The following is a 26,392-nucleotide window of genomic DNA, read 5'->3' as shown; positions in this document are numbered from 1 at the left end:
TCATGCACAAATGTACAAGTATTGCAAATGAGCAGATTTGGTAGAATTTTGGCAACCTGGAACATAGGCAATGATGTTCAAGAAGATGTCACTTCAGTTATCAAGGAACTTATATTCAAATCATGTGCAGTTCTGTGAATTCTAATTTGGTCCTGATTTGATACTTTGAGAAAAAGTGTGTGACCTTCCCTCTTGAAGCTGAACTGTTGTAAAGGGCTCAGTTTCTCTCTTTTGTTACCAGTCACAGTTGTTAGTTAACTGTAAGCACTGCTTTATGTGTGTGTGTGATTAAATTCTTAATTCTTATTTTGATATGTATTTATTTCATAAGATTACCCTCCATCCAGTGTTGGGAAGATAGGTGCCTATAGAGTATTCTATATGCAAAATACTGACTATAACAACACCCCAGCCAAGGACATAATAACCAGCATAACATTTAGATCACCTTTGATGCTAAATCCCTCCTTCTACCATTTTAACTGACCCATGCCTTTGTCCTTTTACCTAATTCCCATCAAATAATTTTAAATGTCTTTTAATTTCCTTGTTAAATTACCTCTGAGAACCTGCTTGATTCATTTGTCTATGCCGTCTATGTGTTTCTTCTGTCAGATAGTTGAGCCTTCAATCTATTCCTCTACAAATTATTAAAAAGTAATTCCTTTTTTAAAGAAAATACATTTTAGAGATGAGGAAGGCATTAACTCATCTCCTGTGAATTCTAGCTTTACCCCCCCAAGAGCTTATTCTTAGAAGCATACCAAGTCAGCAGGATCTCGCTCTCTAGTAACATATATGCATGTATTAGAAAATGTCCATGTGCATATTATATTAAATTATTAAAGAATTTGGCAAATATAAGTATGTAGTGGTGGACAGTTTTGAACAAATGGTATCCATTATTTTTAATCAGTTCCATATAGTTTCCCTCTTAGATTGTTTTACTTGTAAGCATTCATAGTGCACATTCTGAACCTTTTTAGCTTTGTGTTAGGATGCTTTTTAGAGTAAAGGAAAAGTGCTGAAGTACCTGGGATTATGCTTCCCTCTAGTGGTACCGAGAAATGCTTAGCTAGAGAAAAGAAAGAGGGGAGAGAAGTTGAAACATAAAGTCAGAAAATTTGAATAGGCATAAGAAGTCATAAAAAGCCTGACTCTTAATCACATATTCATTACATATTTTGGTAACTTGTGCCTTTTATATAACTTTTTTCATTTTGAAGTATTTGAAATAGATTGCTATCTTAGGCAGTTTCTCAGCTACTTCTATATCCAGTAAAAATACGAACCTCAACCTCGGATCTGGAGATAGGCCACAGCCCTGGGACAGGGTGGGCAACATGGCCAAGGTGGCAGAATTGTTTGTGGGCACATCTCTAACCAGATGGCCCAAGTTGCTGAAAAACATTTTTACCCAACCGTCTACATTCTGGGAAAGAACATCCTTGGGAAGAGATGAAATTATTTTTCTTTTTGTGACATCATGGATATACCTTTAAGCATTCATTTACTTCTGTGTCTTGACTGTTAGCCCAAAGACTTTATTTTCTGATCATTCTGCTGACTCTAATTAGAAAGGGAAATTTTACTTATATGTGGTTATTTGCTTATTACTGTATTGTTACTGTGCTGTACTTATGCACTTGATAAATGTTGTGATTTTCTATGAAACCTTCTAAAATTAATATCACCAAGCAGATGTACAAGGGTAGAACTGTTTTTAAGATTTTTTTTAACTGAAATCTAATTACATTCAAATTCCCAAATATATCCTTTGAATCATCCCTTGTTATTTACTAAGTGTGTTGATACAAAGTAAGGCAAGCGAAGATTGGTCTTACTGCTGGTAGCAACTTCCTGCCAGTAGTGAATGCATTTCATGGTGTTGTTTCCACATAAACACAAATGAACTGAAGACTGACTTAAAATATAGGTGATTGAATGACCCTTCTTGCTGACACACAAATGGTTGGATACATGCCTTGCCTTCTTAGATGAACCGCAAAGAACCGGACTCACCAGTCTCTCCGTGGTTTTATAACTTAGCCTAAGTAATCCACAAAAGAATTCTACTGGATTGGACAACTGTGGTTTTTTACTTCTCTTAAATAGCAGTCCTAGCTGGGAACATGACATCTTAAAGCTGAAATTTCCAAGTGTTTCCTTGCTTCAATTGAGAGTGAAATATTGTTCAACGATTTGAGGATTCACTATCGTTACTTTTTAAAAAAATAATATTGTTTCTTTGCTTTCAGGTATCTGGATGGAAACCAGTTTACACTGGTTCCTAAGGAACTCTCTAACTACAAGCATTTAACACTTATGTGAGTAATGTATTTTTCTGTCTTTGACTTCTTATTTTGTTTCATGAAAAAGGGGATAGCAAGGAGCAGAAGATTTAGTGAACCTTTCAGATAATACAAATCCTCTTCAGTTAGATGCTTCCCTTCTTGCTCACTGTGGTTCTGGATCACTAGCTACATTTTCATTGAATATCAATCAGGCAATGGTGCATCTTAGAAAAAGGTCCTCCTCTATTCAAAGTACAAATACAATGAAGTCTAAGTATCAGAGAATTATAGAAAGGCAGTAAGTTGCATACTTCTGTTGAAGATGAATATGAGCTATTTTTATGACAATCCAAGGAAAGAAAAATGGAAAACAATGTTTTTATTCTTGACTTTAAATAAAACAGAGTAGATAGTAATAGCTTTACTGAGACTATATTATAAATATAGTTTATTAGGCTTGATTTTCTTGTTTAATACACTATGAATTAACATATGGGCTTCCAGTATTAAAATTTATTTTATAAAATCCATGTTTACTCATATAGTATTTACGTAAACTTGACAAAGATACTGATATTCTGAGTATAAACGTCAAAACATTGAATTGTTTTCACCAGTTTGGTTTGATTTCCTCCTAAAGTAGCATCTCTCTTTCATTATGTAAACAATTTTTTACAATCTTTAAGTTGTAAATACAAGATTATATTTAAACATACAAACATTTCATTTCAATCTAGTTATGCACACTATATTTTTAAAAAGATATAATCTTACTAAGTATAGTGTCACACTTAGAGTATCCTTGTTGGTAATGGATAAAACTTGTCACAAAACAAAAAAACCAGCAACGATAGTGGATATAAAGGGAAATACTTTATCTTTACATCTATCTGATTTTAGAGTAAATATGCTGTCTTATATTTCCAGTGTTCCTAGAAAAAAGGGTGTTTGTTCCTAATTAGTGAATTCTAGAAACCTAGGTAGCAGAAAATGTTATGTTTCTCATTGTGAACTTTACCCTAAGCACATGGAGGCTGTTTATCCTTTTCAGCTTTCCTTAAATGTATGTGAAAACCAAACACTTTGTAGGAAGTGTATAGAACTGCTTAAATGACAAATGATTAAATTAAGCAAAAAGAACATCCTCTAAGATATCTTGTTCTGCCTCTAGTTATTTATTTAATAGCAGCAAGAACTGATTACATACATTTGTTCTGTTAAATAAACCATTAAATTGTTGCAATTTCCCAAGGGTCACTTCAGCAGAATTGGGTCATTTGTGAGACAGCATGTGATTATTTAAAACCAGTTTGGAAATGAAAAATGAGAATTTATAGATCCAGAAATGGTTTTACTAGTGACTCATTATACAACTGTAGGCAAGTAACTTCTGCTTGTATTTATTTATTTTTTAAAATTTAGCCATAGTACTTCAGCAACTAAGAAGATGGATTATAAAGCTCCTATAACATTCCTACCATTTTCACAATTTCATTGGTCCATTTTACTGATACTTTGGTATTTTAATAAGGGAATGTGGATAATCTTCAGCAGCTTTTCTGAACCTTGCATTTCTTCATATATTTTGCTTCAGAAAAATATGGTGAACATAAATACACACAGAGACATAGATGAACAAAACTTATGACCCATACATAATCTTCCATTTATTCATGAATCTTCCTTTAGTCATATATTTGGCATTTTGCTTTAGATAAAAATTACGTCAGTATATATGTGCATGAATGTATGTATATATTTACTAATTTTTTCTAAAGCAAAATGCAAAACATATAATATGTTATTATATATATGTTATTGTATATTAAAATACATTATACATTACAGTATTATATTTATAATATGTATTATATGTCATATTATATATATCATGTATATATTATATATAATAAAAATAAGATCAAGTTCACTGAATATAAATTACAACCTGTAGTACAAATTACACTTATAAATTTAGCATTGATAAAAAATCCACATCTCTCATTTACTTATCATTTATTAAACAGACATTTACTAAAGACCATCTAGGTGCCAGTGACTTTGCCACAGGCAAAGTTTTTAATTATGGTGTTGTTTTTAATGATGGCATTGTAATGTAACTAAATGAGTGATTCTTTCAGTTATCCAGTTTGAATATTTGTATGTGACAGTGAAGATAAAGTACGTGTAACCGATGGAACTTTCAAGAACAAAGGTTTATTTCTCATCTATCAAATATGTCTTTTGTTAATGGCCTCCATGTGTCTTTGCCCTGGGATCAGGCAATGGGTGCAGCCTCTCTGTGGAACATCAGGAGCCTTGCAGAGATGGGCGCAAAGGCATATGAGAAGAGTGAGCTTGCTCTAAAGCTTCTGCTCTGAAGTGAAACCAGCGCTGGTGCCCACACTTCACTGGCCAAAGCAAGGCACATGGTCACTTCTAATTTCAGCAGGCTTGGGCATGAATAATTATAAATAACATTACAGTCTACCCCAGAGGATTACCCAATGTTTTGTTATTTTCAGATAAAAGCTGAGTCCTAACAATGCTGCTATAACTGTGAGCAAGAAGAACCTTTTCTTTCTAAGAATCACTAATATGTCTATTCCTATGGTAACAGTAGACTCCATTTCTTTCTTTTTTCTCTTTTAGAGACTTAAGTAACAACCGAATAAGCACCCTTTCTAATCAGAGCTTCAGCAACATGACCCAGCTCCTCACCTTGTGAGTAGGAAGTATGGTATTAAGTTAACTCCTTAATTCACTGGACATTCCTGGTAAACAAGACAGAGTTTCTGCCCTCAAGGAATGTTAATACTGTTGGGAGAAACAGACAAATAAAAACCTCAGTAAACAAATACAGATAGTATAAAAAGTGTTGGGTTCTATAACAGGAACAAAGAATAATTTGCATTTGTGGCAGGTTTGGGAGAGATCCTCAAGACAGACTTTCAGAGGAAGTCACTTTAGGAAGGACACAGTTGAGGCAACAGCAACAGCAGTGGTACGAAGCATTCTAGACTGTATTTTAGAAATAAATATGTTGTATTGGCGAAACAGCACAAAGATTGAAAGGATATTATGCGTCAATATTCTCAATTTATAAGATGCTAAAGTAACCCTTTTCTTAACTGCTTTATTTTAAAAAATGACATTTGGCCATTTGGGGATACTTGAGTAAATCAAATTGGCTTACGTGTGCTTTCAGAATTCTTAGTTACAACCGTTTGAGATGCATTCCTCCTAGAACCTTCGATGGATTGAAGTCTCTTCGATTACTGTAAGCATCTTATGTTTAACAAAATACTTATTTTCTCAGGCATCTGGATTTTGGGTTGTCTTTTTAATGATTTAACTGCTTTGTTTATTTTGGGGTATTTTGGGTTATATAAATTCGGATTTACTAAAAATGTGAAAATGGGAAAATTCTATGTTACGATATCAATTCTCAACAGCTTTTACTTGGACAACATAATTTTTTCTTTTGTACCATGTTGTTGCTGGGGTGACTTATTTGATAATATATGATATTAAGATGTAGTTTTATATAGATCTAACTAATTTTGCAAGAAATATAGGAAATTTTAATTTCATTAAAAGTTATATAATGCAACACAACATATTTTTACTATACAAAAATTTATCTTAAAGTACATGAAATAAAATGTGGTCCTCAATCCCAATCCTCTCCCCAGAATTGACAGTTAAACAGTTCAATGTTCTCTTCTGGTCCTTTTTTATGTTTGTTTTTATGTATTGATATATGTATGCCTACAGCTGTATAACTTAAAAACCATAAATAGGGTTTTTCTTAGTCTGTCATTGACTATTTTTATTTAACAATATGCTTTAGACTTTAGACTTTCCATTCCATCATATGTAATATTCCTCAACTGTTTAACTGGTAAAGAGGGTTCCATAGAATTAAGGGGCCATAAATTATTTAAGTATCCTCATCTTTACTATCATTTGGTTTGACTCCAAATTTTCATTATTCTGTACAGTGCTGGAATGAACATACTATACATCCATCTTACTGTCAAGCATATTAGGAGAATACCAAAAGTAGTCATCTTGTCCCCCAAACAATTTACAAATTTATTTTCCACCAATGCTATTTTAACCGAGTACCTATTTCAAAGCACTCTTGTAAATATTGAGTATTATTAATACTTTCATTTTTGTCATATGACAGATGGAACATTATTTTCCATTCCTCTTTTTTTTTTTTTTTTTTTTTTTTTTTTTTGTGGTATGCGGGCCTCACTGCTGCGGCCTCTCCCGTTGTGGAGCACAGGCTCCGGACGCGCAGGCTCAGCGGCCATGGCTCACGGGCCCAGCCGCTCTGCGGCATGTGGGATCTTCCCGGACCGGGGCACGAACCCGTGTCCCCTGCATCGGCAGGCGGATTCTCAACCACTGCGCCACCAGGGAAGCCCTCCATTCCTCTTTTAATTTGCAATTCCAATTACTAGAACATTTGAGTATATTTTGTTTATTGAGCATTTGTATTTCTTATTCTATGAGCCCGATTGTATCAATTCCCATTTTCTATGGTTACTTTGTCTTTTCCTTATTAACATACCTGCCTTTATGTACTTGACTCTAAGTTTGCAGGTCTTTTTTTTTTTTCCCGGTATGCGGGCCTCTCACTGTTGTGGCCTCTCCCATTGCGGAGCACAGTCTCCGGACGCGCAGGCTCAGTGGCCATGGCTCACGGGCCCAGCCGCTCCGCGGCATGTGGGATCTTCTCGGACCGGGGCACGAACCCACGTCCCCTACATCAGCAGGCGGATTCTCAACCACTGCGCCATCAGGGAAGCCCTGCAGGTCTTTTTACAAAGGAATTAATCCTTACAGCTTACATATGTTGCAGATATTTCCCATTCTGTTTTTTATATGTAATCTTTTTTTTTAATTGAAATATAGTTGATTTACAATGTTGTGTTAGTTTCTGGTTGCAGCAAAGTGATTTGGTTATATATGTGTGTGTGTGTGTATATATATATATGTACACATACACACATATATACATATATGTATATATTCTTTTTCAGACTCTTTTCCCTTATAGTTTATTACAAGATATTGAATATAGTTCCCTGTGCTATGCAGTAGGACCTTATTGTTTTGTAATCTTATATTATGGATATATTTTACATTGTCAAAAATTTATCACTCTTTTCCATTATGATTTCTGAGTTTAGAATATAGTGCTTTAAAAAGGCTTCCACACCTCTGTGCTTTGTGACCACCTAGAGGGGTGGGATAGGGAGGGTGGGAGAGAGGGTGATGCAAGAGGGAAGAGATATGGGAACATATGTATATGTATAACTGATTCAGTTTGTTGTAAAGGAAAAACTAACACACTATTGTAAAACAATTATACTCCAATAAAGATGTTAAAAATAAATAAATAAATAAATAAAAATAAATAAATAAAATAAAAAATAAAAAGGCTTCCATATCCCATATTTATAAAAAGGAGCTCATCTATATTTTATTTTAATACACTTTCAGTTTTATTTTTACATTTAACTCTTCGATCTAGAATTTACTTTATGCATATGATGTGAAGAAGGAACTAACTTTTTGCTTCCCCAAATAGATATCCAGTTGTGTAAAGACTATTTATTGAATACACCATCTTTTCTACACTAATTTTAAAAGCTTGTTATAAACTAAAGTCTCATATATGCATGGGGAATTTTCTGAACTCCCTGAAATAATAGGAAATTTAATTTTGCTTTTTCTTGCTTTTAGTTCTTTACATGGAAATGACATTTCGGTTGTGCCTGAAGGTGCTTTCAATGATCTTTCTGCATTATCACATCTGTGAGTATCTAGTTCATTAATGTGGATTTAGGGTCAAACTCTCCCTGGCAAGTGAGTTTGGAACAAATGGTCCAGTGCCACCATTTTTATTGTCACGTCATAAAATGTGATTTGTTCTATCTTTAAAGAAGATATAAAGATTTTCAATCTAGATATGGTACCTTCTACAAAATAGCCTTAATTTATCCTTTTGGCCCTAACTCCCCATTAGTTGAGCTCTCTTTGCTTTCAAAAATGTCTCTTCTTACAAACATGGCTCCCCAACTTCCTAGCCTATGCCTTTTTTTAAATGTTCTCTGATTCTAAATATCAGCTGCCCTTCAATTCAGTTTACCCAAACCCTGCTTTTCCAAGTCATATCCCAAATATCACCTCCTCAAGGAAGCCTATCCTGATTTGCTCAAACTGGATTCATTTATTTAGCGAATATTACTCAGCACTGACTATGGCACCATGCAGAAATAAATTAGACAAAGTTTAAGACATTATGGTGTGGGAGAGGGAAACAGCCAAATCCTCATATTGGCTGAAATTTTTTTCCTTTGCATTCTCTCTCATAGCAGGCTGTTTGTACCTCCATATTTCTTGGAAGTACAATAAAACAACTTAATAATGAGGTCCAAAGCACACAACTGGGTTAAATTTCATTGTTCCATTATTTTTAGCTGTAGTGTTAAGACCTTGGCAAATTGGAAGGAAGTTCAGAGAACAGCCCTAGAATCCAAAGCCTTCTTAGGTCAGGCTGAGTTTGGCATCACCTGGAGACAGTTATCTGCTTCAGCTTAAATATCAGTATCAGTTGGCCCTTGGTTCTCCAGAAGAGGTTACTTGCCATGTTTTTCTTGGATTTTCCCTCCTCTTCAAAGCCTACCAAACCCCAAGAAGATAAGAAGTTTAGAAAATTGAGAAAACTGGATGGGCAGAGAATAGGAGCCATTAGTCAATCATGCTACATCTGAATTTCCCTTATAGGGACTGTGTTATCAGTGTAGGTTTTTGTCAATGGGACTGCTGCTGTCAATATCCCTTCCATTACATTAAACTACTAGGTCCCTGGAGGCAAGACCTCCATTTTTTCATGTGCGAGCCTCTGCTCCGACCTCAAAGTTGACGTCAGGGCCACTTCTCTACAAACTCCATGGAAGTCACTTGCCTGATATCCCATGTAAATGAGACCCCTGGCTCAGGGGTGCAGGACTGCGGCACTGCGTCAGGGAATGCCGCCTAGAGAAGGAAGTGGCTGTTCAGCTAGTGTTAGGGTGATGAATCAGAAAAGGCTACGTGGGAAAGGTGCTGCTTGAGCTAGGTAGGATTGTCCTTTATGTGACCCTCCTCCTCAACAGGGAGAGCAATTTGAATCTTCTTTGTCGTGCATCCTATTTGTCATGTATTTCATTTTATGCAATTGTGTTTTACACCCCAGACCAGAGAGAGCTATGCTTCATTCACATTTTTTACTGTTTCTCCTGGCATAGTAAGGACTTAGCAAATGTCAGTAGAGATGAGATCAAATGACTCAAAAACATCATTTTCCTCATTTTTAATTTAAAAGAAAGGTTTGAATCTGACATACATATGAGCATAACATTTACTTCACTCCAATTCTTGGCTAGAGTTTGGCATTAAAACAGCTGCAATATAAAGTATTACAGTTTTGTAAGTATATTTTGATAGTCTCTTCATAAAAGAATAATTTTGCTTGGACTATATACCTAGAAACATTACTAATCTGAAGTTAATTATCAATCAGAAGTAATCAGTTTTTAAATGCTACTTTATATACACTTCTTGTGCCCAAGCTTGGCAAATTTGTGAATCCATTGGTTAATGTCTCTGGCCTCAGTTTTTTTAGTCTGTAAAATGGGTTGTTAATAATGTTGATCTCATGGAGTTTCTATTTAGGATAAAATGAGGTAATTCATATAAATGGCTTAGCACAATTCCTGTATATCATAATGATACAATAAATAGCTAGCATTTATAATCAAGCATTATCTTGATTACTTTTCCTGTCACTACAACTGCTTATGTGAGTAGGAACCAAAGTTCTAAAATGAAAAACTTTAAAGGGACAAACGTCCAATGGAGTTCCAAATCAGCTGTGGGGAACTAGCTTTATGTGTCTTTATTATTATATGCCCTTCCTTATCTTCTTGCGTTTTACTGGTCCTTTACCCTGAAACATCCTTTCCAACCTTTTCCACATACTTGAATCTAAATATCTAAAAGCTCAGACTTCTTAAACCACCAGTCTCCTAGAAGAGTTACCCTCTGTTCATAGTTATCTTGTAAATTCTTCTGCTATACCACTTCTAATGAAAATTACTTGTATGTATGAGTTTATGTTAATCTCCTTTGCAGAAGGAGTTTTTGGGGGTTAAAAATAATGTATTATTCATATTTGGGTCCCCAGAACCTGGCATAATGATTGGGTTCTAAGTAAATCATTGGTGAATGAAGGAAGTGTTAATGTGCATTTGGGGTGCGCTTGCACCCAGTATAAACCTGTCTGGAAATACAAGGAGACTTTGTAAAGCCAGGTAAGTGCTAACTAACACTGGTGACAATTCACTAAATCGCAGTTGCACATAATTCAGGAAAATGGGGACTCCCCAGTGCCTCCATTTTCTTCTAAATTTTTTATCAATAAATCTATAGGGATTTTCTACTGAGCATCACCATAAATTATGGTCCCTTAGGAAATAATAACGGTGTTTCTGTACTTGTGTGTGTGTGTGTGTGCTTTTGTTGTGTTGTTTTACAGAGCAATTGGAGCCAACCCTCTTTACTGTGATTGTAACATGCAGTGGTTATCTGACTGGGTCAAGTCGGAATACAAAGAACCAGGAATTGCTCGCTGTGCTGGTCCTGGAGAAATGGCAGATAAACTATTACTCACGACTCCCTCCAAAAAATTTATATGTCAAGGTATAGTTCTTAACCAGTTGTACTTCTGTAAATAAAACTTCACAGTATTAATTTAAAAGAAAAAAGAAAACCATGGGCTGCTAGATTTCATGGGTAGAGCTGAAAAACTTCAATAAATAATTACTGTTTCTTCCCATACTTGGAGAAGACAGAGCAGTTACATGAGGAGCCCAAGGAAAGAATTTAGTTTGAAATAAATCTCAGAAATAATCCATTGGAAATGACACAGTTTTCTTTAAAATGTATGGAGAAATGATGAGTACACAATTTCTAGAAATTCCTCTTATAGCCTCTAACAAGTGAAATATTTTGCTTTTGCTTTGTCTGAATGTGTACCCTGCTCCTAGGGCTGCCAGGGCCCTGTGGCTTCCTGATTCCAGGTAAGGAGAAATGAGCCCTCCCCAGTGTTCAGGCCAGACCTTCCGGCTCACCTCCTGTGCTTCACTCTTCCTGTGTTGATGGTGCTGTTTCTTGCTTGTTTGGATCCTTTTCTTTTCCCTCTGTTTTATGTACTTGTGAATTCTATACAGTGGCTTAGTAACAAATATATTCTTCTCTTATTACAAAAGTAATCTATGCCCAACATAGAATAGCTAAGGAATAGGAAAATGTAAACTATAAGAAACTAAAGATCTAAATCTAACAATTAATGACAATACCAAAAGATAATCACTATTAAACTTGTTTTGTATATCTTTCCACTTTTTCTAGTCAACTATATGGATTTAAGGTTCTTACCAAAAATAGGGTAGGGCTTCCCTGGTGGCGCAGTGGTTGAGAGTCCGCCTGCCGATGCAGGGGACACGGGTTCGTGCTCCGGTCCGGGAAGATCCCACGTGCCGCGGAGCGGCTGGGCCCGTGAGCCACGGCCGCTGAGCCTGCGCGTCGGGAGCCTGTGCTCCGTAACGGGAGAGGCCACAACAGTGAGAGGCACGGGTACCGCAAAATAAAAAAAAAAATTAAAAAAAAAAAGGTAGAAGGTTACTATAATCCTTAATTTTTGATGTTTCAAGAGGACCACTTTTAATTATTAGATGGAGGAGAGAAATTCTTAAAAATTCTAAATGTGTAAGCAGCAAATGCTTATTAAACTTGTTTTATGGGTAAAACTAAACCTTGGGTATTGTGGAGCATAGAGAAAGTTGCAGACCCACCTGAAAAGATAAGTTTTCAACACTTGATCATGTAGGTGGGAAAACATATCTAAGTAAGTAATAGTGTGCAGTGAATCACAGAATGAAGACCAGCCTGCTTTCACCTGGGCTAAATCCCAGCTTCAATTTTCAATAGCTACGTAACTTTAGTTTACTAGCTTAACCAGCCTGTGGCTCAGATTCCTCGTCTGTAGGCAGAGGTGATGATAATACATACCAGAAAGGGTTTTTTAAGATTAGATGAGATATTATAAGTGGAATCTTAAAAAAAAAAAAAAGAATAGAAAATGTTGTTTTCACAGAAACAGAGATTAGAAGGGTAGTTTCCAGGGGCCACGGGAGAGAGAAAATGGGGAGAGGTTGGTGAAAGGGTACAAACTTTCAGTTATAAGGACAGTAAGTTCTGAGGATCTAATGCACAGCATGGTGACAATAGTTAATAATATGTATTGGATACTTAAAAGTTTCTGAGAGTAAATCTTAAGCATTCTCCCCCCCAACACACAAAAGTTAACTCTGTGAGGTGATGGATGTATATTATCTTGCTCTTGTTAATCACTACACAGTGTATATGTATATCAAATCATCAGGTTATACATTGTAAGTACATACAATTATATTTGTCAAATATTTTTCAATAAAGTTTGGGGAAAAGGATTCATTTATTTAATATATATAAAACATGCTTACTGCCTTACACACAATAAACTCTCCGTATAGGTTAGCTGCCATTTTTATTATTATAACATTTCAAAACACCAGCAAAAATATGATGCGGGACAGCATGCCATGTTCTGTTGGTGAAAGAAGGAATTTTCAAAAACTGTATTCCCTCCTCCAAACATTTTTAAGTGGTCATCTGATGTTTTTTCATAGTTATAAATGGTTACAGGAGGTGTAATTCACAGTGCATTGTAAATATTGATATCTTAAAACAACACTCTTCCATTATTCTTTTAAATGTATTTGGTGGAATCTAAATATCACAGCCAATTTTAAAAGAAAAGAAAACAAGATCCTCAATATTTTATGTTGCTCTTTTTCATCAAACTTCGATTTTTCTCCTTGAATTTCTATTCCCATTACCTCAGAGAACTGTATCATTCTTCACTACCAAAAATATGTATATAATTTGAATATTTAAAATTTCCTACCACTAAAGATCTATGAGTTTTAAAATTTTTATTAGAATTAATTGTCAGCAATGCTTAATGAAACACTGATTGCGACCGCATAATTATTTATCAATATGCTAATATTTATATTCAAAATTGAAATTAAAATTTTATTGGAAATTCCTCTCTGGGATTATGTGCATTGATTGCAAGAGCCTTTGCAAATAACCAGTGGATTAAATTATTCTTTTGTAACCTCAGATGCTTCCTTGAGGCAGTGCCCCATGGTAAATTTCTGGTGGGCTGAGAAGTATATCATATTTTTTTTGTAAGGTGGAGATGATTGTCAAAGGGGAGATGGGGGAGGAGAAACTGGCATAAAAACTTACTTGTAGGCATATTATTGGGCAGATTGATTCTAGAAAGAGTATATAGACAAGTTGAGCAACTGTAGACTGATTCTGTTACACTCTTTGTACCCAGGGATACTCACACTCCACTTTGTGAAAAATGCTGGTGTTTATTTTCAATTCTTTTTTTTTTTTTTTTTTTTTTTTTTGTGATATGCGGGCCTCTCACTGTTGTGGCCTCTCCCATTGCGAAGCACAGGCTCCGGACGTGCAGGCTCAGCGGCCATGGCTCACGGGCCCAGCCGCTCCACAGCATGTGGGATCTTCCCAGACCGGGGCACGAACCCGTGTCCCCTGCATCAGCAGGCGGATTCTCAACCACTGCGCCACCAGGGAAGCCCTATCTTCAATTCTTAAAGTTTAGAGTTCCGTGAAGATATTTCTTTATTTTTTTTAATTTTTTAAAAATTTATTTATTTATTTGGGGCTGTGTTGGGTCCTCATTGCTGCGCGCGGGCTTTTCTCTAGTTGCGGCAAGCAGGAGCTACTCTTAGGTGCAGTGCGTGGGCTTCTCACTGCGGTGGTTTCTTTTGTTGTGGAGCACGGGCTCTAGGTGCACAGGCTTCAGCAGTTGTGGCTTGCAGGCTCTAGAGCGCAGGCTCAGTAGTTGTGGCACACAGGCTTAGTTGCTCTGAGGCATGTGGGATCTCCCCGGACCAGGACTTGAACCCACGTCCCATGCATTGGCTGGTGGATTCTTAACCACTGTGCTACCAGGGAAGTCCCCACATTAATTTGTTAAATGTTCCCTGAAGGCCAGTGAATACAAACATACATACATACATGCATAAATGTCTGTTTAATTCAAGATTTGTCTAATTGATTTGACCTTTTCTTCATTAATAGTATCTTTTGTTCTTAGTATAGCATGAATGGAAATATGATTTGGTCTGGATCAGTGTAGCCTGATAGACCTTTCTGCAGTGACAGAAATGTTCCATACCTGTGCTATCCAATATGGTAGCCACTAGCCACATGTGGTTGTTGAAATGTAGCTAACGCAACTGCGGAAATGATTTTTTTAATTGTATTTAAATTTAAACTTAAAGTCATATGTAGCTAGTGGCTACCATATTGCATAGTGCTGTTGCTACAGGGCTCAGATGAAGAAATCCTGTCAGAGAGTGGCTGTGAAAGGTTTCTTACAAGAGTGTCTAAGCCAGTTGTTTGGATAAGCAGGCAAGTGTGAGGACTTGAGCTACAGGTGGGTGGAACTGCAGGAACCCAGCTGTGATATAGGAAAATGCTGGAACTGTGACAGTTTATTTAATATTCACTGACTCATCAAATTAACAAATCACACATATTTCAAGGTACATCCTAAACTACATAGCAGACAGCATAGGTGTAGGCCAGTTGGCAAGAAGTGTAGACATTCAGAACTCAACAAATTTAGTGTAATTGCACTTAGCAAACTTTAAGATTTACTCAGCTCTTCTATAACTTAACATAATTTTAGAGAGATAGCAAACATTGAAAATCATAATGTTACTTGCCAGCATTTCTCGATATTTGTCAGAATATTGTGAACCACTCTCGTATTCTTTGCTAGAAATATTTACTCATAATAAATGGATTGGTAGAGGCAGAGTATTCTAATCCATTCATTAAAATAATTAACTCTGGGAAATCTACTGAGTACTGTGTTTTTGAGTTTACATGCTTTATGAGCTTGAAAGCAGTAAAATTATGCTTCTTTAAATATTTTATAATTTAAGGTTTTTATATTTTAATTAACTTTTGTGCCAGTTTTAATGTGTTTTATTTATTCATGAAAATCATGTAAGTACATACTCCTAATATTAAACTTTGTAAATATGTAATTTCAAATTACAGCAGGAAGATGAATATTCTTTATTTGAAAACATGTTTATGTAGCTATATTTAAATATAACTTAAATATTTTCTCTGCAAGAAAAGACAATAATATTATTTTGAGTAATTAATTCTTTCAATATAATTTTTATCTTACATTTTTCAGAGTATTTTCTTTGTAGTATAATCTCATAGTTTCAGTGTACAACAGAAATAAAGGAACTGAATGAAATAGATTATCAGAGCATATTTAATTAATACCCAGATTAAGGCATTTTTGAATGAGAAGCAGATGGTCATGACTTGTTGTTATAACCCAAATGTCCTGTCTTCATCTTTTAAATATCATGATATTAGAATGCTCAAGCAGAAAATGAAGGGTTTTGCTCTCTCCAGGTTTTCATTGAAAACGTCAGCATGGAATGTAGAATATTGTTAATTTCCAATATTCCCTTTATTGCTCTTGATTCAGGAAGCTTTAGCTATGCAGGCTACTAAATTGTTCACTTTTAATTTTACAGACATTTATTAAATACTTAAATGTGCTAAGGAGTGAACAGTCTAAAGGAAACAAGTGGTATATTGCCTCTTTCATTCAACAAATATTATATGAGTTCCTGTTATGCACCAGGCACAGCTCCAAGGTATTAAGAATACAATAATAGGGCTTCCCTGGTGGCGCAGTGGTTGATAGTCCGCCTGCTGATGCAGGGGACACGGGTTCGTGCCCCGGTCCAGGAAGATCCCACATGCCGCGGAGCGGCTGGACCCGTGAGCCACGGCCACTGAGCCTGCGCGTCCGGAGCCTGTTTTCCGCAATGGGAGAGGCCACAACGGTGAGACGCCCGCGTACCGAAAAAAAAAAAAAAAAAAGGACACAATAATAAATAGGACAGAAAAAACCCCTGCCTTTATGGAGCTTATATTCTACTGATAGATAACATTTAAATGGATAATTGCAAAACGATATGGAAGTTTGGTGATAGAAATATATATACAATATTAATAATGTATATCCAAACCAAACAATTGTGGAATTGTAACCAATACCATCAGGTCCATCAGGGCATCAGGAGACTCTTATAGTGAGTCAAGTGGAACTGAGAATGGAGCACGAATCAGGGAAAGCAGCCCCAGTGGTCAGGTGTCTGGTAGCCCGGAACCCAATGAAGAGGCAGGGGTATGGTGCTCAACATACCTCATTAGTTATCTATAAAGATCATCTTAGGGGTCGGGAAACCTGGGACCTTTTCATATCCCAGAATGATCAACATTCCACCACCACATGGTTGATCTCTTCTGCTATTTTTATAGGTGAAGAATCCTCTAGATTCTGGAATTTCTGGGAAAAATTCCACATCTCTCAGTAATAACATTGTAATATTGTCAGTTTTTTTTTTCCCAGTGAGATCAGCATTTCCTTTTGGGGGGTATTCTTGACAAGTTCAAGGTCTTTGGGGTTTTTTTCCTCAAAATTATTAGTTAATATTGTCCTTAATCATTTAATTAAAGTATGAAGGTGATTAAATAATTTAACCTAAAGTAATGAAAAATTTACTAGTTAGTTCTGTTTTGAAATAGTATTTAAAACTTGGTCAAATCCTTTTTACATTTTCAGATTTAGTATCACTAGAACATAGTTATAAATTTGAAATAACCTTAGCTTTGGGGGATTATGATTTGCTCTCTGACTAAAGAAAATATTCAGGTTTCTACGTAGTATTTGCCAAAAGCACCATCTTTAAAAAACAAACAAGGGCTGTTTTTCGTTATACTTTTTAAAAAACTTAAAACACTGGGAAATTTTTAACAGACATTTTTTTAATAGGTGATGAGAATCAATGATTTGTATTCCGTTCTTAAATATCATACATCTATATCATCTCTGATACAATAATTCCATAAAGTAATTATTGCTCTTTTTCTTTTAAGTGTGCTTCAAGAAGTTTATTTACTGGCTTAAGATCATATGTGTGTGTAGCAAATGGCCAAGCCAAGGAATCCCAGAGGTGTAATACCCATCTTCGTGTTTTTGTTTAACCATTTATAAAATGCAAATTTGTAGGATTTTAACCCCCTATCATCTAGGGACCATCTCTACTCCTCTACTGAAACTATAGGGATACCAGTGACTTCCCTCTTGCCCATTTCAATAGCTTCTTTTTAGCTTCTTTATTTGCCCTCTTTTCATCTTAGACAGTGGTGGCCACTGCTCCCTCTTGTACATTCCCGTTGCCTTTTCATTCCTTTGCTGACATCTCTTTCTTACCCACTCTTTAATATTGACATATGTGGGATTCTCTCCTTAGCCCTGTTAATTTAATTGATTTCAGTCCTGTGGCTTCAAGTATCTAGCCATGACTTTTTTTATGAACTTCAGATTCATATTTCCATTCACCTAGTGAATTCCTTCCCCTTGCTGGCTTGCAGAAACTTAAAACACATATTGCAAAATATGCCTTCCCATTTTCCACATTCTCTTACAACTGTGTCCTGTAATTAATCCATAGATGTCTCTATTACTGAACTACTAGTTAGTTATGCCCAATATCAAATATCCCCCTATGTTTTTTCTGAGTTGTCTTTGATCTACATCTGACTTTATACAAGGGCAGTACTAGAGGGGTCTACTATTTGACTCATGTGTCCAAGAGACACCAGAATGAAGGCAGACTCTGGGATATAGTTAGAAATTTGTGTTTGGAGCTTTTAGCCATAAGTCAAAGTGAGATACAATTCTCAGTGGGTGGCAATATTAGTGTCAGGTGCGTAGCTAGTGATTTGAGTCAAGTAAGCAAGTCTGCCTATAAGCTTTAATGGATTTGCGGTCCAGCAGTTCTTCCATCAAAGTTAAAGTAACTGACAAAGACAAATTGTTAACCAAACTTTCTGCTCATTTTCCCTTTGAATTATTAAGCTAAACACGACTCCACTCCATATAGCTGATGCTAGAGAACTCTCTTAAGTCAAGACCTAATCTTAAATCAATCTAGATATCCTAGACTGGGCTTCATTTCAGTGACATTAGTAAACATTTTTATTCAGGAAGCTAGATTTGTTTTCTCCTCTGCGGCATCTTTCTCCTCTATGGCACACATCTTCTGAGGGCTAATGTGTTGGCAATAATTTAACACTTCTTGGAACCAGCTTTTGGAAGAAAGAGAGTTTGAAGATTGGTGAAGTTGTATCAGCAAGCAAGTTGTAGTTCCTTGTCAAGCATCAATGCAAGAACAAAAAGAACCTCTCCTTCTTAATTGTGTGCTGTTATTTCTCGTGGTTGTCCATGCCAGATTTACAAATCACAGTTGCAGTCCTTAAAAACACAAAATCATTAACTCTAGGTGTCGTTACCCAATTGGAAATTATCTCTCGGTGCCCATTTCCACTGTCCCTTGTTTTAGTTAATAATAGCCCCTACAGTTTTTCCAGATTTCAAAAGCTCCTAGCATAGACCGAAGGTACTCAGTGAACTTGCAATGAATGAATAAACAGCAAGCTCTAATTTGTCTTTGTGCTAAAATTTGAACAAACATACAGAGGAAGACTTACTCTTCTTTTCTCCTTTTAAGTAAACCACTTATGTCCCTCCCAGCCCCCGCCTTCTTTGGATGTCTAGGCTTTAAAGAGTGTCAGAACTTTCTGTGGCTTCTGTGCTTGTTATCACCATATTCTGTGATCAGAATTCATTAGCATGTCATTTAAAGCTTAAAGCAACCCATTGAGATGACTGCCATTACTCTCCTAATTCCATACAGTTAAGTAACACATCTAGATCACTAACTTGGCCTGGTTGACTTCTGGTTCTCTTCCTAAGATTACTACACATTATGATAAGAGCTTGTCTATTTCTTGTTCCTGTACGTCTTCTTTTCATCTGGGACCAGTCAAGTGTGCAAGATTCTATGTGTTGGTTTGCTCTTAGAGAACTATGCTAACCCTTCTACCATTTTATTTTGACTTTAGCATATCCCTTTGGCTCTGATATTATCTCCTTGTTATAGAAACAGATTAAAGATGTGATTACCCTTGAATAAGAACTTTGCAAGAAGGGGTCTCAGAGAAGTTGTCCCGGATGGAAAATGAACCACAAATTGAAGGCAAAGACAAGATAGAAGATAGACTTAGAAGAGAAGCAAAATATTGGTAGGAAGATGAATGAGAGAAAAGAACCAGATACAAAGGATATAGTTCCAAGGGGTTAGAATATAAAAATAAATGGATTTAGATAAACCAAGTGGATGTAAAAATCACATTATAAGAAGAACATTTAGTTAGGTGGAATTATAATGTAAATAAAATAGGAAAAGGAATCATACCATTTTAAGACATTTGGACATATCAGAGGATGCTGCTATTTGGAATTTCTATAATTCATAAACATCTTTTGAGTTACCTTTCACTGAAACTCAGGTGTTAGAAATAAGAAATTATCTTTGAAAAATTGATTTTAAAAGAGGGATTTGAAATAAAGGAGAAGCAAATAGAATGGTAGCTATAGTAGTCAACTTTACCAAGCTGAAGAAATTAGAATTCAATATTTTATATATTCCTCAACCTGATGCCACCAGAACAGTTTGTGGGTTTAGGAAATTATCAGAAGAAGCCTGTGCACATGAGAAAGCTTGTTATTTTGATTCTTGTAACTAAACTGAATATGTATGGGAGAGCAACAATCTCCCTTCATATACCCATAAGAAATTGCAGATACTGAAAATAGTTGAGCAGACATGCTATATTAAAAATGAAACTTGGTCCTGGAAAAAAAGTGGAGAAATTAGATAGTGCTTATTAATCAAATATGGTTCATTGGATATTTATTCAGTATATCTCGACTGTGCTAAAAACTGGACAGAGGCTACTTCAGCCTGGCAGTTTCATTATCTGCATACTCTATTAAAATAATTCTTCAAAACATACCCAGTTTTTTTTCTCTAAAACTATCTTGAGCTTCTCATCTAAATAATCAAACATAATTTTTGAAAAATGTCACATTCCACAGAATAATCTTAGAAACTGCCAACCCTGAACCCCTCCATTCAAACGACAGCCTTTTGAGGTTGAAAGCACAGAAGTAGACTAAAAGACAGTTTTCCTCAAGGTCTTGGAAAGTAGCCAGATGAATGTTTACAGTCCTTGCATTGGCTGACGTGCTGTTTTGCTGGCGTACATTCTTAGCTGCTTCACCCTATGCCTTTGTTCTAAGAGTCTTCTTTCTTCTAGCCTAACTCAGGAATCCATTACCATTTAGATATTTCCTTTCGTAGTTTTGATTCTAAGTGTGATCATTTTAGCAAACACAAAGCCATTTATTGTGGGCTATGACATTAATTTAACATACTGCTCTAATTAACTGCTGCATTTACTTCCCCAATGTACCAAATAGCTAAATTTATTTGATAAATACATTGGAAGAGGGTGAGAAATTAAATTTCTACATGGCTCACTTCAGTATTAATCCCAGCAATTTCCCAACTGTAATTTGCTACAACAACTGCATTCGTTTTTCTGGTACCAAGAAAAAGCAGAGGAGATACAGGCAAGGCCTCCCCTAGTGATTGAGGTGTCCCTGGGAGCAAACACCAACCCTTCCCATTAATAGTGATTGCCAGGGCTTCCCTGGTGGCGCAGTGGTTGAGAGTCCACCTGCCGATGCAGGGGACGCGGGTTCGTGCCCCGGTCCGGGAAGATCCCATATGCCGCGGAACGGCTGGGCCTGTGAGCCATGGCCGCTGAGCATGCGCGTCCGGAGCCTGTGCTCTGCAAAGGGAGAGGCCACAACAGTGAGAGGCCCAAGTACCGAAAAAAAAAAAAGTGATCCCCAGAACTGTCATTTATTTCCAAATAGTTGAAAAACAGGAATCTCTATGCAAACATATTTCAGGGTTTTTGTTAATAGAAAAACTGAACAGTATAGAATGCTGTCCGGTTTTGGATTGTACTCCAAAACCATTATATGAATATGTATTTCCTATGGTAAGGGAATATTTAGTTATGAAGAGTTTTAATGGCAACCAGGTTACTTCACATTTTCTTTCATATATGAATTTCTGTAAGTAGACCAACAGCTTACTGTTGGTCTCTAATCTGTAGAAAAATTGATTATAGGAAGTTTATATTAGCAGAAGTCATACAGCTTTTTGGGTGGAGGGTACTTTGAAGCTTAGAGCAGTGGTAGAAGAGTAGGGGCAGGGGAGGGATGCTATACAGCTGCCTCAGATAACCTTGCTAGAAATTATGTGTGGTGAGACATACACTTAGAATTATCACTGCTAATGCCAGTGAGGATAAAGGACTGCAGAGACATTGATGGTGAAAGCAAAAATATAATTAATGTTTATGTTATAAAATATTTGTATTTTAAATATAAAGGTGTCACTCTGACAGAGTGTACTCATCGGACAGTTGCCAAAAGGCTGTCTAGTGAGCTCTCACAAGCAGTGCAAAAAGTAGCATCAGTGGAACATAATTTTATTGAGGATGATACAATATCTACATTTTTAGCCACTTATGGAACAAATATGTGTGACCAAAGGAATGTATCTTCAACTGAATCTGCATTTAATCTGGACCTTTCATGGATTATGACATTTTTAAAATGTGTATCCCAAAAGGTGAGATCGCAAGTAGAGACCGCTTCAGCAGTATTTTCTTCTTGGCAAGGAAGACACAGAAAGCTCACTCATCTTGTGCTTGTGCTAATGTGCTAACAAACTGAACTGAAGGGACATGAGGGAGGATATAATGAAGATTTCATTTTTGGTTTCTTGTCCTAAGCATAAAAGTGGCAGTGTTTTGTATCTCCTGTATGAAAATAACAGTACTGGATTAATATTATCAGGGCAGTTGCATATTATTGCATTTTTATTTGCACTGATAAATTTCTTTTTTTTTCTTCTTTTAATGTATTTTTTTAACATCTTTATTAGAGTATAATTGCTTTACAATGGTGAGTTAGTTTCTGCTTTATAACAAAGTGAATCAGCTATACATATACATATATCCCCATATCTCCTCCCTCTTGCATCTCCCTCCCTCCCACCCTCCCTATCCCACCCCTCTAGGTGGTCACAAAGCACTGAGCTGATCTCCCTATGCCATGTGGTTGCTTCTCACTAGCTATCTGTTTTACATTTGGTAGTGTATCTATGTCCATGCCACTCTCTCACTTTGTCCCAGCTTCCCCTTCCTGTGTCCTCAAGTCCATTCTCTACATATGTATCTTTATTCCTGTCCTGTCCCTAGGTTCTTCACAACCTTTTTTTTTTTTTTTAGATTCCATATCTATGTGTTAGCATACGCTATTTGTTTTTCTCTTTCTGACTTGCTTCACTCTGTATGACAGTCTCTATGTCCATCCACCTCACTACAAATAAATCAATTTCGTTTCTTTTTATGGCTGAATAATATTCCATTGTATATATGTGCCACATCTTCTTTATCCATTCATCTGTCGATGGACACTTAGGTTGCTTCCATGTCCTGGCTATTGTAAATAGAACTGCAATGAACATTGTGGTACATGACTTTTTTTGAATTATGGTTTTCTCGGGGTATAAGCCCAGTAGTGAGATTGATGGGTCATATGGTAGTTCTATTTTTAGTTTTTTAAAGAACCTCCATACTGTTCTCCATAGTGCCTGTATCAATTTACATTCTCACCAACAGTGCAAGAGAGTTCCCTTTTCTCCACACCCTCTCCAGCATTTATTGTTTGTAGATTTTTTGATGATGGCCATTCTGACTGGTATGAGGTGATACCTCATTGTAGTTTTGATTTGCATTTCTCTAATGATTAGTGATGTTGAGCATCCTTTCATGTGTTTGTTGGCAATCTGTATATCTTCTTTGGAGACATGTCTACTTAGGTCTTCTGCCCGTTTTTGGATTGGGTTGTTTGTTTTTTTGATATTGAGTTACATGTGCTGCTTGTAAATTTTGGAGATTAATCCTTTGTCAGTTGCTTCATTTGCAAATATTTTCTCCCGTTCTGAGGGTTGTCTTTTTGTCTTGTTTATGTTTTCCTTTGTTGTGCAAAAGCTTTTAAGTTTCATTAGGTCCCATTTGCTTATTTTTGTTTTTATTTTCATTTGTCTAGGAGGTGGGTCAAAAAGGATCTTGCTGTGATTTATGTCGTAGAGTGTTCTGCCTACGTTTTCCTCTAAGAGTTTAATAGTGTCTGGCCTTACATTTAGGTATTTCATCCATTTTGAGTTTATTTTTGTGTATGGTGTTAGGAGTGTTCTAATTTCATTCTTTTACATGTAGCTGTCCTGTTTTCCCAGCACCACTTACTGAAGAGGCTGTCCTTTCTCCATTGTATATTCTTACCTCCTTTATCAAGGATAAAGTGACCATAGTTGTGTGGGTTTATCTCTGGGCTTTCTATCCTGTCCATTGATCTATATTTCTGTTTTTGTATCAGTACCATACTCTTTTGATTACTGTAGCTTTGTAGTATTGCCTTACGTTAGGGAGCCTGATTCCTCTAGCTCCATTTTTCTTTCTCTAGATTGCTTTGGCTATTCGGGTCTTTTGTGTTTCCACACATACTGTGAAATTTTTGTTCTAGTTCTGTTGAAAAATGCCATTGGTAGTTTGATAGGGATTGCACTGAATCTGTAAATTGCTTTGGATAGTAGAGTCATTTTCACAATGTTGATTCTTCCAATCCAAGAATATGGTATATCTCTCCATCTGTTTGTATCATCTTTAACTTCTTTCATTAGTGTCTTATAGTTTTCTGCATACAGGTCTTTTGTATCCTTAGGTAGGTTTATTCCTAGGTATCTTATTCTTTTCATGGCAATGGTAAATGGAAGTGTTCCCTTAATTTCTCTTTCAGATTTTTTCATCATTAATGTATAGGAAAGCAGGAGATTTCTGTGCATTAATATTGTATCCTGCTACTTTACCAAATTCATTGATTAGCTCTAGTAGTTTTCTGGTAGCATCTTTAGGATTCTCTATGTATAGTATCATGTCATCTGCAAACAGTGACAGATTTACTTCTTCTTTTCCGATTTGGATTCCTTTTATGTCTTTTTCTTCTCTGATTGCTGTGGCTAGAACTTCCAAAACTATGTTGAACAATAGTGGTGAGAGTGGACAACCTTGTCTTGTTCCTGATCTTAGAGGAAATGGTTTCAGTTTTTCACCATTGAGAACAATGTTGGCTGTGGGTTTGTCATATATGACCTTTATTATGTTGAGATAAGTTCCCTCTATGCCTACTTTCTGGAGGGTTTTTATCATAAATGGGTGTTGAATATAAGCTTTTTTGCATCTATTGAGATGATCATATGGTTTTTCTCCTTCAATTTGTTAATATGGTGTATCACATTGATTGATTTGCATATATTGAAGAATCCTTGCATTCCAGGGATAAACCCTACTTGATCATGGTGTATGATCCTTTTAATGTGCTGTTGGATTCTGTTTGCTAGTATTTTGTTGAGGATTTTTGCATCGCTGTTAATCAGTGATATTGGCCTGTAGTTGTCTTTTGTTGTGACATCTTTGTCTGGTTTTGGTATCAGGGTGATGGTGGCTTTGTAGAATGAGTTTTTGAGTGTTCCTCCCTCTGCTATATCTTGAAAGAGTTTGAGAAGGGTAGGTGTTAGCTCTTCTCTAAATGTTTGATAGAATTCTCCTGTGAAGCCATCTGGTTCTGGGCTTTTGTTTGTTGAAAGTTTAATCGCAGTCTCAATTTCAGTGCTTGTGACTGGTCTGTTTATATTTTCTATTTCTTCCTGGTTCAGTCTCGCAAGGTTGTGTTTTTCTAAGAATTTGTCCATTTCTACCAGGTTGTCCATTTTATTGGCATATAGTTGCTTGCAGTAATCTCTCATGATCCTTTGTATCTCTGCAGTGTCAGTTGTTACTTCTCCTTTTTCATTTGTAACTCTATTGGTTTGAGTTTTCTCCCTTTTTTTCTTGATGAGACTGGCTAATGGTTTATCAATTTTGTTTATCTTCTCAATGAACCAGCGTTTAGTTTTATTGATCTTTGAGCTCATTTCCTTCATTTCTTTTTCATTTATTTCTGATCTGATCTGTATGATTTCTTTCCTTCTGCTAACTCTGGGGTTTTTTTGTTCTTCTTTCTCTAATTGCTTTAGGGCTAAGTTTAGGTTGTTTATTTGAGTTGTTTCTTATTTCTTGAGATAGGATTGTATTGCTATAAACTTCCCTCGTAGAACTGCTTTTGCTGCATCCCACAGGTTTTGGGTCATGGTGTTTTCATTGTCATTTGTTTCTAGGTATTTTTTGATTTCCTCTTTGATTCCTTCAGTGATCTCTTGGTTATTTAGTAGCGTGTTGTTTAGCCTCCATGTGTTTGTATTTTTTACAGATTTTTTTCCTGTAATTGATAGCTAGTCTTATAGCATTGTTGTCAGAACAGATACTTGATACGATTTCAATTTTCTTAAATTTACCAAGGCTAGATTTGTGACCCAAGATATGATCTATCCTGGAGAATGTTCTATGAACACTTGAGCTTGAGAAGAAAGTGTATTCTGTTGTTTTTGGATGGAATGTCCTATAAATTTCAATTAAATCTATCTGGTCTATTGTGTCATTTAAAGCTTGTGTTTCCTTATTTATTTTCATTTTGGATGATCTGTGCATTGGTGTAAGTGATGTGTTAAAGTCCCCCACTATTATTGTGTTGATTTCCTGTTTTATAGCTGTTAGCATTTGCCTTAAGTATTGAGGTGCTCCTATGGGTGAATGTATATTTACAATTGTTATATCTTCTTCTTGGATTGATCCCTTGATCATAATGTAGTGTCCTTCTTTGTCTCTTGTAATAGTCTTTATTTTAAAGTCTATTTTGTCTG

The 26,392-nt window shown here is 36.0% G+C and overlaps 1 protein-coding gene across 4 annotated transcripts in view; it reads left to right on the top strand.

The window, feature by feature from the left end:
* SLIT2 (slit guidance ligand 2) overlaps nt 1-26,392 on the top strand; it is a 404,520-nt gene that overhangs the window by 322,623 nt on the left and 55,505 nt on the right. For all 4 annotated transcript variants that reach the window (XM_067036353.1, XM_059066475.2, XM_059066473.2 and 1 more), the window contains 5 exons: nt 2,259-2,327; nt 4,947-5,018; nt 5,503-5,574; nt 8,058-8,129; nt 10,894-11,057. In XM_067036353.1, the coding sequence (XP_066892454.1) occupies nt 2,259-2,327; nt 4,947-5,018; nt 5,503-5,574; nt 8,058-8,129; nt 10,894-11,057 (449 nt within the window). The remainder of the gene's footprint in view (nt 1-2,258; nt 2,328-4,946; nt 5,019-5,502; nt 5,575-8,057; nt 8,130-10,893; nt 11,058-26,392) is intronic.

Source organism: Kogia breviceps, chromosome 6 (genome assembly GCF_026419965.1).
Source record: "Kogia breviceps isolate mKogBre1 chromosome 6, mKogBre1 haplotype 1, whole genome shotgun sequence".
Classification (NCBI taxonomy): Eukaryota; Metazoa; Chordata; class Mammalia; order Artiodactyla; family Physeteridae; genus Kogia; species Kogia breviceps.
This window is presented reverse-complemented; position numbering and strand designations above follow the sequence as displayed.